Here is a 17156-nt window from a genome sequence, read left to right as displayed (position 1 = left end):
CGTTACCATCACGGCAGAGTGCAAGACTATGAAAGATTCCGATTGTTTGCAAAATTCACAGAATAGATAAAACAGTACAGGAGACCATAATGTTAATTCAAAGGAGAAAAATTACAGTCTTAACTACTTTTCATTTCATACAAATCAAAATTACTTTTTTCAATGCGTTTGGCTTTAAAAAATTATATTTTGTACTGAATTCATAAAAACAAATGATTATTTGTAGAAACTATTTAGATGAATGAACCTTACCACATCACTATGAATTTTATACAAAAATTCAAACAAAATTATTCAGCTTTGCGATATTTTTTAATGTATCAATCAAATATTAAAAATTATATGAAATCAGTTATTATATTTTACAAATAAAGATATATGAAGAAAACTGTTAATTCAAGGGAAAAAAATTACAGTCTTAACTACTATTCATTTCATACAAATCAAAATTACTTTTTTCAATGCGTTTGGCTTTAAAAAATGATATTCTGTTCTGAATTCATAAAAACAAATGATTATTTGTAGAAACTAATTAAGATGAATGAACCTTATCACATCACTATGAATTTTATACAAAAATTCAAACAAAATTATTCAGCTTTGCGATATTTTTTAATGTATCAATCAAATATTAAGTTCCATACGTCAATGACCTTAACTCAATTGCCAGAACTTTTTTTTGTTTATACATTTGTCACTTTCATTGCAATTATATCAAGTCATTTAACTCATCAACATTTTACCGTTACAAGAAATAATTGAACTGGATAGTTTCGTTTTCGTTGAAGTATTTTGATAAATTGAAACAAAATGATCCCTTGAAATGCTAGTAACTCCTTTTTTAACTAATTATATAAGGTCGAATAAAAGTACCCGAAAATGTCCAACAAAGTACAACATTTTAATTCATTGTGGTATCTGTCGAACATTATTGAAATGACAAAGAGGTTAGAGAAAATTTAATTGATGAAAACCTAGAAAATGTCATTCTGATATAATATTGGCCGTTCAAAAAATCGTCGGTAATAATTCTCATTGCGACTTTCTGACAAGCATGCCAAGGATTATCGGCACACTCATTTTTCAAAACGTTGTTAAGTATCATTATTTACCTGTTTGCGTGTTCGCTTCTAATTATCTCAGAAATCATCAACGATGTAAATATAAAAAGAAGATGTGGTATGATCGCGAATGAGACAACACTACACAAAAGACCCCAACATAATAAATATAGGTAATAAAACGGCCTTCAACAATAAGCACATCCAATCTTGAATAGTCAACTATAAAAGGAAACGACATGACAAATGTAAAGAAAATCAAAGTCGATGCTGTGTCACTGTTCACATTTAGATAAATAGTATGTGAATTTATTTTAACGTTCTAATTGCTTACATATTACCAATTGAATTTAGCATGTTGCCTGTTTACTCAACGATTGTCCTATAATTATATACTATTTACAATTAGTGTGCTTATACCATGATATCAACAGTTCTTGCCTTTGCCCATACTCCTTTATTACAAAATCATTTCGCCTATGTCCATAAGGAAGCGTATTATCTTATTCACACCAGTTTGCAAAACCTTCATTTATATTTTTTTCTTTTTTGTTCATACATCCGCTCATAAATAAAGTGAGACTGCCATGCTCATTTCTCATTAAAGAACAAGTGGGCTTATGTGTTACATATTTGTTTTTCGTTCATTTTTTTATGTAAATAAGGCGGATAATTTTCTCGTTTGAATTGTTTTACATTGTCTTATCGGGGCCTTTTATAGCTGACTATGCGGTATGGGCTTTGCTCATTGTTGAAGGCCGTACGGTGACCTATAGTTGTTAATGTCTGTGTCATTTTGGTCTCTTGTGGACATTTGTCTCATTGGCAATCATACCACATCTTCTTTTTTGTATTATGGTTGTTTGTCCGTACAATACCTACCTTTATTAAGCAGTAGCTTTTATAATTCAAGTGTAAATTGTGTGCATGCTTATTCAAGACGACAACCAACTTTTCACAGAAAAATAATGAAATCACAAGCCAATAGTAACACACAATTACATAGAAAAACATTTAAAACAATAAGCAATATAAACAATTGTCTTTCAAGGACCAAAATAACTAATTCATAGCGTTATTTCGTTTTATGTCAATTTAGGTAATTTCAAGCATTAATGATAGAAATCAAAAGATACGGGGTATCCACTAATGAGACTATTATTATGCACAGCAAACCACACACAGCCAGCCACTAAACAGCTCTGTTACTGATGTTCTTCATATCAAAACAAGATTGAAACCCTGCCGCGGCTATTTTGTACTCGATTCAAAAAAAGTGGCAAGTCAAACAATAATACTCAGACATAATTCTGACTTGTGGCGATAAAAAAAATCAACATACCTTGAAATGCACTTTTTCTAGCAAGTTGTGTTGCTTAAAAACATGTATTTATAATCTTATCAATAGGTCAAGTATGCCTTTTAATCAAACATTTAGTAGTAATTACAGTAATTTTGAATATGTGATAAATAGCCTGCTGTTTAAACCATATCGCGCAACTTTGATGCGCACCCTTTGTCATATCCTTTATCACACCCTTTATCACAACCCTCCATTTTTTTTTATTCATTTTTTTTTTCATTTTTACATAAACTCAGTTTTCATTTATGTAAGCTTCTACAGAAAATTTTTTCTTCAAAATGGGTCCTAAATGAACGATTATTCGGGCGTGACGCAATTTTTTGAATGACGTCATTGTTTTGAACGTGACGTCAAACGTCGAGTTTTCATATTTCAGACACACGAAATACAACTATAAAAAAGAACTCAATGAAAAACCATACAAAAGACACCAAATTGTAAGGTAATCCAGGTGCTTCGGATGAGTAATTGAGCAGTGCTTTTAAAGCTTTTAAAAACAAGAAAAAAGAAGAACTGAAGGTTACCCAGGTGCTAGGGATCAGAAAGCAGTATATATATACTCTCCTGTTGAAATATATGATAAATCGTTTAAAACATGGCAAAATCCGTATCACATGACGTATCACCCTCGACCAATATCATCCCTCGGGCCCTCTGGCTGATATTGGTATCGCGGGATGATACGGCATATAATACGAATTTTGCCATGTATTATTCTCTACATATAATACTTTCATATAACAATTTTAATATTCAAAGCAAATTTAAACTAAGGATCTACAGTGATCCAAATTCCTAGATATTTCCTTTGATATCAAACATTTTGTCAAAATTACCCATTGGGAAAATAGTTTTTTGTACAAAGTAACAGCTCTGCGTTCAAGCCATCATGTTCGAAATATGTACTATCTTTCTTGTTTTTGTTTTTTGTTGGTTTTTTTTTTTTTTTTTTTTTTTTTTGGCGACCGAGCCTTTATGAGTGGTTATTTATACATTAAAGACAATAGCTTATAAAAGAGGTCGTTAGCATTTCACTATCATATAAGAATAATAACCCCTATACGAGGTCATTCAATCGTGTTAAACAATTCAGAATCTAGTAGATTGTGATTAGCTGATCAATCTATATAATTGACAAAACTTGTGATTTTTAAAAAAAACCGTCAGGTGCATTTATTCCCACAAAAAGTCATCCAATGGTTTTTTATAATTGTAAATGTCTCCTTTTGATTTGTGAACTTCGAGATGCTATTAAAAACGATAAGCTAAAATGGTTGTATTCAATGATATCATGATTCGATATATCAATAGTGCGCACAATGTAAGTGCCTGTTGCTTTATTCTTTTCAAATCGTTATGAATAAAATATGACTAAAACCATATGTTTACTATAATCGAAACCAAAATCACAAGTTTACAGTGAAGAATTTTAAAAGGATACTGAAATATGGTTGGAAAATATTTTAATGAAATAAAAGTGAACAAAGAAAATACAATTCAATATAGTTACTGCTGCTCACTTCTGCAAATTGCGATATAGTTTGATATTCCTTGTTGCTGAAAAGAAACACGTTCATTTTTTTCTACAACACTCCTGCCTATAATAAATAAATGCCAATTTGAAAAATTTCTTAGTTTGGATTTTTATATTGCAGATATTTTGTAATTAAATGTAACTGTTACAAAAAGGTTTTCATTTTGACATTCATACCAGGATACTTAAATTCCCTGTTTCCAAATCAAGTTTTTACCCATCTGTTTTAATACCTCAGGAAAAGATTACCTGAGCTGTATTTGGCAAAACTTATAGAATTTTTGGTCCACAAAGCTTTTTTTCTTCGGGGAATTTATAGGACAAACATGCGTCTGATGCAAATACAAAATTTCATTCCTTGTATCTACGATGAACAGTTCAAGATTCATTCAACTGCTATCTTCATTAGAATCATGCAATACAGTTCGTAGAGGAAAGATTGATTTAAATACAATGTGATTAATATAAATGAAAAACTGCTTTATTTCTAGTGTATAAGAGATACCATATGCTTTCATTTTAGTGATAATCATTGGTCCATACTCATTATTTGCAATTAATCAACTTTGTACATATGGATTAGTTAGTATTCTATAAAATGGACATATAAATGTAAAAGAAAAGAAACTTAACAACATTGAACAATGTGTTAAATTATAATGGAGTTATGTTTTTATTTTACTGAAATTCATATAGTGTACTTTTTTTTTTGCACGTTATAATGGTATTGCTTTCATTAAATATATATAGCATATATTTGAATGAATTAGTAAGCCCCACCTACGATAGTAGAGGGCATTATGTGTTCTGGTCTATGCATTCGTTCGTCCGTTTGTTAGTTCGTTCGTTCGTCCGTCTATCCCGCTTCAGGTTAAAGTTTTTGGTCAAGGTAGTTTTTGATGAAGTTGAAGTCCAATCAACTTAAAACTTAGTATACATGTTCCCTATGATATGGTCTTTCTAATTTGTTTTTAAATTAAGTTTTCTATGTTTCTTTATTCGATGGAGATCGTGTACAATTATTTGAATAACTGTTATGTTTTTATGGTTTTTTGTTGTTAATAATCTAATACAGAGATGAAATATTAAAAACTGATTATTTCATATTTAATTTCATGGACAATGCTTTGGTTATCCCTCTTTGCACAGTTCTTTTATTCCATCAATTGTCTTTTTTAAGATTGTATGAAGAGACTGACTACGTGTCAATCACATGTATATTGTCTATTTACGATTGTTATATGAAAATTGTATCCGTACATGTAGCTTTGAATGTTTTGCAAAACAAATGTTATTTTCAAAAGACATGGATACAATATCTTACCGATTATCTTAACATGTGGTTTATAGACTAGTGCCTGTGAACATGATGAAGTGTTTAATGCTTAGTATTAGGAACCTACATCCATTCATCAACATAATAAAAAAATGCCAACACTTACAACTTGTTAGCTTTTAAAATGGTTTATGAATTTCTTTCAATAGTTCATTTTAATTTCTTCATCATTTGCAATCGTCAGATTTTGATCAACACCGTTTTGTTTTTAAAATTTGACGTAACATCACTGCTAACCGTGTATTGAAATAAGCCCTGCTTTCTAATCTAATATGAAATATACACGGTCTCCACACGGTTGCTTTTAACCAATCAGATACATAGAAATATTTAGGAGGTAAGATAAGTACAAATGTAAATATTTTCGAATATTTACGGGATTTGCAAAAATGGTGGCTCGGTTTTTGTGTATAAGTTATTAAATTTCATGGAAACAAATCGTATTGAATATATATTTTTCCTTTGAGGAATCGATTTGTTTCGAAATAAGTATTTTTTAACGTTTCCTTCTGATAATATCCAATATGTTATAGATATGGATCGTGTTTCTCTGGTTTTTGTTGCTGACTGTTGTGTTTGTGTCTATCGGAACGGATAACTATTGTATACCCCTGTATTTACACAATCACATACATTATTTTTATGATTTCGAATAGAAAGTGGACACGCCAGGCCTTTTAAGACAGGTGACCTATATCCTCAGGCCGTTGTAATACAATTAAATACTTAATAATCGGCAAGAACTATTGGCAACGGATCATTAAATTTTAAATGGAAAGGGTCAGAACCAGACCATCTGAAACAATACTTATAACTTATATGTAACTACGTAAAAGACATATATATATATAATATCTGCAACTTCTTAATAAAGGTACCCATATACATAACTACCCTTTTATGTTTTATTTATAAGGTATTTGTTGCAGTAGCAAAATAGTTATTTCGCGGCAGAAACATGTGGAAATTGAAAACCCTTATAAATAGATGAAGAAGTGTGTCAAGTATTGCATTCATTTGGGCAACAAGACATTTTTCCATATATAGATATACGGACGACGAAATTTGAGAAGGTATTCATTTAGTTCAACACAGATTCATCATCCTGTATTATTCACAGTTAATAAGTGAGGTGATTTAACTTCAAAATTAAGTCCAATTTACATGTTTAATAGTCTACATGTGTGATTTTCTGTGGGAATGTAATTAAGGAGGTACAACAGAACAGAACATTACAGTGACCAAATGAAACAACAAAAGGCCTAATACAAACACCATAGAAAATAGTTTATGCACCAGGAATAGTTCCAATATTTAAACCAATTGCACTATTTGTAATAAGTAAACTTTCGGTCATAAGTAACATTCGGAACAAATAGAATTGCAGAAAAAATGAGTATTGTGTTCTGCTATAACAATATTCCACAACGTTGAAACAAATCACAATGGTGTTCGTAATGACATAAATGGTACCAATTTTACTGCATCTAAAACTTTCAAATGGATTATTTGAACTAAGAAACCATAGTGCAATTTCTTTCATGTAATTAATCCACCATTTTTACATTTGCAAATGCCTGTACCAAGTCAGGAATATGACATTGTCTATTCGGTTGATGTTTTTTGATCATTTGATTTTGCCATTTGATTAGGGACTTTTCGTTTAGATTTTTCATCGGAGTTTATTGTTTTTTGTGATTTTACTTTTTTTTTCTTACAGTCAGTCAAATGTGTTTAATTGTTTTCATTTTCGGATTATCTTTGACAAATGCAACGTACGTTGACCTATGATGGTTTACATTTACAAATTGTGTCTTTGATAGAGCGTTGTCTCATTGGCACTCATTTAACATCTTCTTATAAGAAATTACGAGTTTTAATAAAATATCATAAAAATTTGACTTCTACGTTTCCCTATTCTAAAATAAATGACTGACCTACGTTTCATATCAGCTATGCCAATTCCTAATCATGTTAAAACAAGGTATTGAATAAAACTGAAAATCAACAACAAGTTTAGAAAACCTGCATTTCTCCTTATCGCTTTATTTCATGATGTTAGATAAATTATTGTTTTGATTGATGTTACTATTATTTTTTCTTCTTGGTTGATTTTTACATATTCAACCTAAAATTTATGAGTTAAAGGCATATTGTGCAATATAACTTACCTTAATAAATAAATTGCAAGCACTTGATAGTATGAAGGAACGTGTTCATAGTATGAAAACATGAATCATGAGAACTAAACTTATTCCATGCAGGCATGGACGAAGGCAATTTAAGTTAACTTAAGTCTATACTTGCATACACTAACATGGCTTGACCCATGCATGCATTTTATTTAATAAGGTAAGTTGTTATGCACAATATGTCTTTAAATCATATATTTTAGGTTGAATATGAAAAAATAAACTTAGAAGAAAAATTTATGGAAACATCAAATTAAAAAAATATATATAACTAACATCTGATAAAACGGTAAGAAGTAATACAGGTTTTCTAAACTTAATGTTGATTTCCAATTTGTTAAATACCTTGTTTTAACGGAATAATAGATTCATAGTTGACACTTCAGTGGGAGAATGAATGAATGAGAAAATAAAAATAAACAAATTTAATCATGTCAAAATTCTTAATATAAATAAACATATTTAAACTATATCTAAAAAGGGTTGATCTTTGCTTTTCTAATACTATTTGAAAGATTAGTGTATGCCAGTACACGTTATATCCGAATACAAAACAAAACTACTTAATCTGATATATACAATAATAAATATGTACAATGTCTAATTGCAAAACAAAAAATGCAAATATAAAAATCTGCAAAACAAGAAAAGCAATAAAAGATGTATCACTAATGCAAGAAAAAATGTTCGATGGATCACAGAAATATGCAAACATATGAGATTGAATTGGTGAAAAAATATATACAATAAACATTTATATTAATATTATTATTTTATTTTTTACGAAATGTGTTTTCATATTTATTACATTTATCCTCTTTGAAGATCTAACAATTATTACATTATTATAATTGAATTAATTAATTTAAAATATTTAAGCAGAATTGAGTTTAAAATAACTGATTTAAGGTAATTCCCTTTGTCATGAAATGTAATACAAAGAACTATTTCATTTAATATTCCGAAAAAGGCTTTCTTGAACTAACTTATCAATTAAGTGAAAATCCAATTTCTTTTAAATTTGCTAGTGATCGATGAGTTAATAAATTACAGTTTCCCCATATCTAATAAAAAAAAAAGCATACAAATATATACATGAGACATTTGAATTAATTGTCAACTTCCGTTTCAATTAAAATCTGCAATTCAAAGTTATTAAATTGAAATATATATCACATGATTTTACGTGACACCTGTTCGATATTAACTTCACAGATATGTCAAAAACATATATAATTCTTAATGATAAAATTCCAATACGATGAAATTAAATTTCACCAGTCTCGATTTGTCAGTAATTAGCTTTAATAACTTATATACATTCTCTTATTACCGAAGGCAAAGGTACAACAATGGATTTCTTTGTTCGATAGGCATTTATCAAAAGTTAATTAAAAAAAATCTTTTTGCTATATGCAAATCTTATTAATTAAAATTAAAGTTCATTAAGAATTCTAGCAATCATTAAAAATCATCCGAATAAACCCCTGGGTTTCGATAACTATTTTATGAAAATTATGACTTCTGGCAATCATTAATAAATCATCCGAAAAATCTACTGGCCTCTTGGTTGTAATGTTTAGCATGTTTAATGACTATATATGAAAATATAAAGCGGCTTGATAATTTTGGTTGTTTCAGTTGACGTATTTATCTAATGATAAATGCCTATATCAAAGTACATAGTAATTAATTAGGCGAACATTAAACACACGACACCAAACGAAAGGAAAATGAACGAAAAAAAGTGGTTCACAATTCCTGTGTGAAAATCCAATACATGTATTATATTCAAAAATATTGATCACATAACTTACAATCAGAACACAAACCAACCAAACAAAAATCAGGACAAAACAAGTCATTGCATTTTGAATGAGAATATATTCACCTAATGATTATCAAAATACTAAATACTCTATAGAAAAACAAATGCTTTCGAAAAAGGTTAAAAATTATGTTATATATCTGCAATATTTTTACATTGATTTTATGATTGCGTTTTTTTCTGTCTAACCATATTCGAAAGTTTAAGTATAAGTAATATGAAGTAATATTAGAAAAGGTTTTGGAACAAACAAGAAAATGTGCAACTCAGTTAAACATGTACACCCTTATCTGAAACAAGATGTTAACACACTTCTCCCATCAAATGAAATACCAATTGTATGACAATCTGACATTTCACGAACAGCACAAGCATGATTATCGGCCTAATGAACCGTATAAAAAGACGGATATGTAGACGATGCAAATTGATTACTTTTCAATTAGTTGTTTTACACAAATTAATATGATACCTAAAATAATCTGAACCAAAACATGAAACAAACATGAAAAAATGATTAAATGTTCACGAAAGACATTGGTAAGTTGAAAAGAATAAAATAAATATATCTAAATGGTGTGTCAGTCCACTGGAAAGACATGTTTGAGCCAAAATTATCAAAGTATTTTTAAAACCAGTTCATTCATTTTCCCAACTGAAGCATCGTCTAAACCACTAGAAAGACGTTAACTTTATATTCTTTATTCCGTCATATACTTGACCAGTTCAAGACAACTCCTTACACAAATGATGATGGCTTATATACGACCGCCTGCTGGAGGGTTCCACTTCACCATATGACCAGGTGTTTGTTGTGCTGCATTTCCCATACCATGTTGGCTTGGACCACCAGGATTACGTTGCATTAAATCTAATAATTGTCGATGAGATATTTTTAAATTATTTAACAATTGTTGAGTGTTAGTAGGTGCATTTGGAGGAGGTGGCGGTATTCCCTGAGTGTTTGGATTGGACACGCCCAATAGCTGAAATCCTTGTCCAGGAGACATGTTTCCTTGTGAAAGGAATGAACCAAGTCCTGTAGGTGTTCCCTGACCGCCGGGTCCCTGCTGTCCAGGTTGACCTGCCCCGTGTCCTTGGCCTCCACGTCCAGGTTGTTGACCTCCTTGACCTCCCAAACCTGGTTGTTGACCAGCGTGTCCTTGACCGCCCATACCAGGTTGTTGACCTCCGTGTCCTTGGCCTCCGACACCTGGCTGCTGACCACCATGTCCTTGACCTCCCATACCTGGTTGAGGACCTCCGTGACCTTGACCTCCCATACCAGGTTGTTGACCACCGTGTCCTTGACCTCCCATTCCTGGTTGTTGACCACCGTGTCCTTGACCTCCCATTCCGGGTTGTTGACCACCATGTCCTTGACCTCCCATACCTGGTTGTTGACCACCATGTCCTTGACCTCCCATTCCTGGTTGTTGACCACCATGTCCTTGACCTCCCATACCTGGTTGTTGACCACCATGTCCTTGTCCTCCCATTCCCGGTTGTTGACCACCGTGTCCGTGTCCTCCTGCACCTGGTTGTTGACCACCATGTCCTTGTCCTCCAGCACCTGGTTGTTGACCACCATGTCCTCCTGCACCTGTTTGTTGACCACCATGTCCATGTCCCCCAGCCCCTGGTTGTTGACCACCGTGTCCTTGACCTCCAATACCAGGTTGTTGACCACCGTGTCCTGGACCTCCAATACCTGGTTGTTGACCACCATGTCCTTGCCCTCCCATTCCCGGTTGTTGACCACCGTGTCCATGTCCTCCTGCACCTGGTTGTTGACCACCATGTCCTTGACCTCCCATCCCTGGTTGTTGACCACCATGTCCTTGTCCTCCCATACCTGCTCCGTGTCCCATTTGACCTCCTGGTAATGCAGCGCCATGACCACCAGGTTGTCTTGTTCTACTCCCTGGTAAAACAGCTCCTTGGCCTCCTGGAGCAGCTCCCGGACCACCGGGTTTTGGGCCACTTCCAACAGAATTAATAGTTAAATGAATTAGTACGTTTCCATTTGGGGGTTTTGGTGGTGCACCACCAGGCTGTTGACCTGGTCCACCTCCAGGTTGTTGCCCTGGTCCGCCTCCAGGTTGTTGTCCCTGTCCACCACCAGGCATTGCACCTCCTTGTCCTGGTCTGTTTCTTCCCATAGGTAGTGCACCTCCTGGATACACCGGATTTCCACCAGGCTGTTGCCCGTGTCCACCACCAGGTTGTGGTCCATGTCCACCTCCTGGCTGCTGTCCGTGTCCACCACCAGGCTGTTGTCCAGGTCCACCACCAGGTTGTCCGTGTCCACCACCAGGTTGTCCTTGTCCACCACCAGGCATTGCAACTCCCTGTCCTGGATACGCCCGATTGAAACTAGGTTGTTGCCCGTGTCCGCCACCAGGTTGCTGTCCGTGTCCACCACCGGGTTGTTGTCCATGTCCTCCACCAGGCTGTTGTCCGTGTCCACCAGGTTGTTGCCCATGTCCACCACCAGGTTGTTGTCTGTGTCCACCACCAGGTTGCTGTCCGTGTCCACCACCAGGCTGCTGACCATGTCCACCACCAGGTTGTTGTCCGTGTCCACCACCAGGTTGTTGTCCGTGTCCACCGCCAGGTTGTTGTCCGTGTCCACCACCAGGTTGCTGTCCGTGTCCGCCACCGGGTTGTTGACCGTGTCCACCACCAGGTTGTTGTCTTTGTCCACCGCCAGGTTGCTGTCCGTGTCCACCGCCAGGCTGCTGACCATGTCCACCACCAGGTTGTTGTCCGTGTCCACCACCAGGTTGTTGTCCGTGTCCACCACCAGGTTGTTGTCCGTGTCCACCACCAGGTTGCTGTCCGTGTCCGCCACCGGGTTGTTGTCCATGTCCGCCACCGGGTTGTTGACCGTGTCCACCACCAGGTTGTTGTCCATGTCCACCACCAGGTTGTTGTCCGTGTCCAGCACCAGGTCGCTGACCGTGTCCACCACCAGGTTGTTGTCTGTGTCCACCACCAGGTTGTTGTCCGTGTCCACCACCAGGTTGTTGTCCGTGTCCACCACCAGGTTGTTGTCCGTGTCCACCACCAGGTTGCTGACCATGTCCACCACCAGGTTGTTGTCCGTGTCCACCACCAGGTTGTTGTCCGTGTCCACCACCAGGTTGCTGACCATGTCCACCACGTGGTTGCTGACCATGTCCACCACCAGGTTGTTGTCCGTGTCCACCACCAGGTTGTTGTCCGTGTCCAGCACCAGGCTGCTGTCCGTGTCCGCCACCAGGTTGTTGTCCATGTCCACCACCAGTTTGTTGACCTCCCTGTCCTGGTCTGTTTCTTCCAATTGGCAATGCACCTCCTTGATAAGCTGGATTTCCACCCGGTTGTTGCCCATGTCCACCACCAGGCTGCTGCCCAGGTCCGCCCCCGGGTTGTCTTTGTTGTCCTCCTGGTTGATTACCGCTGTTATGGATATGAATAGTAACTGCTGGTGGTGAAGGATTACCTTGTGGTTGCTGTCCTTGGTTAGCAGGACGATAAGATGGTCCCTGTCCGGGTTGATTTCCATGCCCACCTCCAGGCTGTTGTCCATGTCCACCTCCAGGTTGTTGTCCATGTCCACCACCAGGCTGTTGCCCGTGTCCGCCACCAGGTTGTTGTCCGTGCCCACCACCAGGCTGCTGACCATGTCCACCTCCAGGTTGTTGTCCATGTCCTCCACCAGGCTGCTGTCCATGTCCACCTCCAGGTTGTTGTCCATGTCCTCCACCAGGCTGCTGTCCATGTCCACCTCCAGGCATTCCTGGTTGACCTCCCATAGGGTTCCCTTGAGGACCAGGCCCTGGTGCAGCATTTGTTTGTGATGGTGTATTTCGAAACATCTGTCCATTAAATGGATATGGCATGCTTCTAGGCTGGTTACCTTGTTGAGGTCCACGATTTCTTCTGCTCGGAAGTGCACTTCCAGGATACCTAGAAGCAAGGCCTGGTGGGTTCATACTACCAGGTAGAGTACCTCCCAAAAAAGGAGAACCACCCATTCCTGGTCGGTTTCTTCCACTAGGCAGAGCACCTCCTGGATACATCGGGTTACCCGGCTGATTTCCCCTTCCTGGGCGTCCTCCTTGTCCAGGTCGGCTTCTTCCACTTGGCAATGCACCTCCCTGTCCAGGTCGATTTCGTCCCATTGGCAGTGCACCTCCTTGGCCTGGTCGGCTTCGTCCAAGAGGCAGTGCACCTCCCGGATATGCCGGATTACCACCTGGCTGTCTCATTCCCGGTTTAGGTCCTTGGCTGTTGCTCCCTGCTCCAAGTGTAATAGGTCCAGGATTCTGGGAAGCATTGTTTTTGTGACCATTATTTGTACCATGGAAACCAGTAGCAAATTTTGGATTCATACCAACACTAGATGGACTAAACTCTGCTCGATGATTTTTATTCGAAACTGCATTGCTCACCGGCATGTTATTCACTACATTTAGATGAATTTGGGTTCCGGGAGACGCCGTAGTTTGGGGGTTACTTTGACCGGGTTGTTGTCCGTGTCCAGCACCAGGCTGCTGCCCATGTCCACCACCAGGCTGCTGCCCATGTCCTCCACCAGGATATTGTCCATGTCCACGACCAGGTTGCTGGCCTTGTCCCTGTCCGCCACCAGGCTGTTGTCCATGTCCGTGTCCGCCACCAGGCTGTTGCCCATGTCCGTGTCCGCCACCAGGCTGTTGCCCATGTCCGTGTCCACCCCCAGGCTGCTGACCTTGTCCACCACCTGGTTGATATTGTTGACCACCGGGCATCTGACCTTGAGGAAGATGTCCTTGCGCATTTGGTTGTCTTCTTCGGCCTAAAGGTTTAGCACCACCTTGCGAAGTTGCATTACCTGCGCCAGAGTAATAGTTTGTAATATGAATGTTGTTAATATTATTTTTAACATCTGTTTTATGTATTGTACTATTAACTTTTGTGTTGCCTGTATCTTTATTAACTTGCAACGTATTGCCACTATTGACCATAACATCTTTCACAAAATTCTGCAAGCTTTTGGGTGATCCTTGTGCCGGTTTATTTTGGGCTCCTTGCCCAGGGTTACTACCTTGGTTACCTGGTTTGTTTCCACCACTTGCTGGTCGATTGCCTTGCCCAATCGGCTTAGCTCCTTGAGAATTTGGAGTATATGCTGGACCATTATGTTGTTTTCCTATATGAGACAGGACATTTGCATTTTTTGCAAGTACAACAGTATGGTGAATTTTCGGCACCTTTGATCTAATTATAGACGGAGTGTTAATTTCACGTATATGAATTATCGGCAATTGTTGTAAACTTTGTAACTCTTTAGGTAGTCCGAAAATGTTAGTATGTTGTTGAACAGTAGAATGTAATTTTGATTGAAGAATTGGAACTAGATATCGGCCTCCTTTTGATCGTATTGTATTACCATTCTTTTGTGCCTCTCTAAGACGCTGTAGAATGTTATTACTAGGATAAGATACTTTCCTGTAAGTAGGAAGAGATTTACCAACGGACGGATTAAACTGTGAGTTAGTTTGTGATCCTATGGTAGAGTCAATATTAGCTATATTAGCACTGACTATATTAGTTTTTCTGCTGTTGTTTATCCTATATCCACGCAATGGTATTCGGATTTTTCGTTCAATGTATTGTGGTTTTGGCACATTCTGAAAATATACAAGACGAATTAGATAAAATATTGAATATATTTGTTTACATTTCGATGTGTGTTATAGTCGTGCTCATAAAACACATGTGTTTGAAAATGTACCCCGTCGCATATAGTATTATTTTTAGCACACATTCATATGACAGATCGTGAGTCCAACGGTAAAGATTAACATGATTAAGGTGTAAATAGTTATTAAGTACCAGGATTATAATTTAGTACGTCAGACGCGCGTTTCGTCTACATAAGACTCATCAATGACGCTCATATCATAATATTTATAAAGCCAAACAAGTACAAAGTTGAAGAGCTTTGAGGATCCAAAATTCCAAAAAATTGTGCCAAATACGTAGTCCATACATGGAATAAGAAAGCCCTTAGTTGTAAACTGTTTATACTTATGCTAGAAAGACAAGTGTATTAGCCTGAAAGTAAGGCTTATGCATAAAACCGGAAGGGTACATGGTGTTGTTGTTCGCAGTTACATCCTGTTTTACAGTGGTAGGTACATTTGGCATTTGTGTGGGGGACTATTCCACGCTTAAAAACTATAGATGGCAGTAAAAGGTTACTTCTGACTCCGCCCCTAGCAATTTGTCCTCCCTCTTAAACTAGTGGAAGTGTTGACTGATATAAACAGTATTTAGAATAAGTACTTGTCACTAAGTATAAAACATTATGCAATCTAAATACGGAAAAGATTAAACATATACATTATATTCATCTGTCAAATAGTGTATTGTCATTGCAAAAACTTTATGCTAGAATGTGTACAAAAAAAAGAAAAGTTAAAAGAAACAATACAGAAAAGACAGTTCAAGCAAAATTCAGCGGACTTACAAAAATAAGATCTGGTTTCATATGACTTGTGGTGGTCGTAAAATCTGTTCACAGCGTATGATTATTTTAAATTATTGCAGGTGAAGAACTTATTTGCGAGGACGGCTTTTCTTCTTCTTTTTTTTTTTAAACACTTCATATGTGTTACTATAACTCAGTACAGGTCTTTACACAATATAAGTACATGTTAATATAACCATAGAAATTAGTTATTACAGTTATTTTCACTTATTTCTCATTAAGTGGCTGTTGAAGTTAATACAAACGCTTTTAAAATCACTAGATAAGAACAGCCAAACCTTGCTTATAGCTTGGGTTAATTCTAAGTAGTTTGGGATTTTGTGTTTTTCAATTTCAAGTTTGTGTGTAGTGTTAGCTTGACGTTTTATTTCACGATGTTTTCTGTTTTCTTTTTCGTCGTTGTGTTGTTTAAACTCCTTCGGGTTTTTTTTTAATCATTGTTAATTAGGTGACTGTTAATTAATAATAAGGGAAAAAATTATTTTAAGGTGTAAAACCTTTGTAAGACGATAAACGCCTTCGTTGCACTCAACATATTCTGGTCGGATGTAAAGCGCAAAGTTGTGGATTTGACCTCTCCATATCAAAAGAACGATATAAACTGGCATCTGTCTGTGCGCTTGGCACTATGAAGATAGCCATAATCATGTATTCAAGCATCGTAAGATGTCTATCTGTATGTGACTGAATATTAACCTCTGTTTACTCAAACAATGGTATATGGGCAAATCTGTATAGGATTATCAAACAAAATGATAACCAATAGTTTTAATTTTAGCATGCGAAAACTGGGTAGTAGAAAGTTGACTCTCATATAACATGATAGAAATTTTGAATTTTCTAACCCTTATTAAATATCATTCGAAAATTTCATTATTTACAAAAACTAAAAGACTTAATCATTGTGACAAACGTTTTTGTTGTAAGTTGAAATGAAACAATATAATTAATCATCACGTGCCCAATCAGTTGAAGAAACCGCATGTCTTTTTATATTAATAAATGCTAAAAGTATGTAAGGCATGTTATTGTAATCTAATTAAAAAGAGATCTTCTGATGGATCAAATTATGCAATTAACAAATCATATCGGCAGACATAATTGAATAAATATGAACAGTTACGTCCGGCAAAGTAACATGATTTTAAAATAAATTATACTAAACACAAGTATCGAATATGGTAATGCAATTGTTAAGGCCGGTGTAATAAAGTTCACATTGGCTTACCTCCCATTTAGCGAAAACGTATCTTAATTATGATATTGATTGAAATATAAGAAATGCGAATACCGTACATTTGATATTGATCGTATACTTA

General features: G+C 36.2%; 1 protein-coding gene across 1 annotated transcript; it reads right to left on the bottom strand.

Annotated features, from left to right (window-relative positions):
- Positions 1 to 10000: 10000 nt before the first annotated feature.
- Positions 10001 to 11626, bottom strand: LOC143051226 (uncharacterized). Its single transcript, XM_076224201.1, has 2 exons — positions 10990 to 11626; positions 10001 to 10908 (listed from the first exon to the last, which is right to left on the bottom strand). The coding sequence occupies exons 1-2, from the start codon at positions 11474 to 11476 to the stop codon at positions 10073 to 10075; spliced, it is 1323 nt and encodes a 440-aa protein (XP_076080316.1). The 5' UTR covers positions 11477 to 11626; the 3' UTR covers positions 10001 to 10072.
- Positions 11627 to 17156: the final 5530 nt, after the last annotated feature.

Source organism: Mytilus galloprovincialis, chromosome 11 (assembly GCF_965363235.1).
Source record: "Mytilus galloprovincialis chromosome 11, xbMytGall1.hap1.1, whole genome shotgun sequence".
In the NCBI taxonomy this organism is placed as follows: Eukaryota; Metazoa; Mollusca; class Bivalvia; order Mytilida; family Mytilidae; genus Mytilus; species Mytilus galloprovincialis.
Note: the sequence above shows the minus strand (reverse complement) of the source record. Positions and strands in the feature narration are given on the sequence as shown.

Bases quoted from the DNA above. Each gene is read 5' to 3' on its own strand.
- LOC143051226 (XM_076224201.1), bottom strand. From the start codon at position 11,476: ATGGGAAGAAACAGACCAGGACAAGGAGGTGCAATGCCTGGTGGTGGA. The intron at 10,909-10,989 runs GTATTGGAGGTC...CAGGTGCAGGAG, and splicing joins ACACGGTGGTCAACAACCTG to GACATGGTGGTCAACAACCA.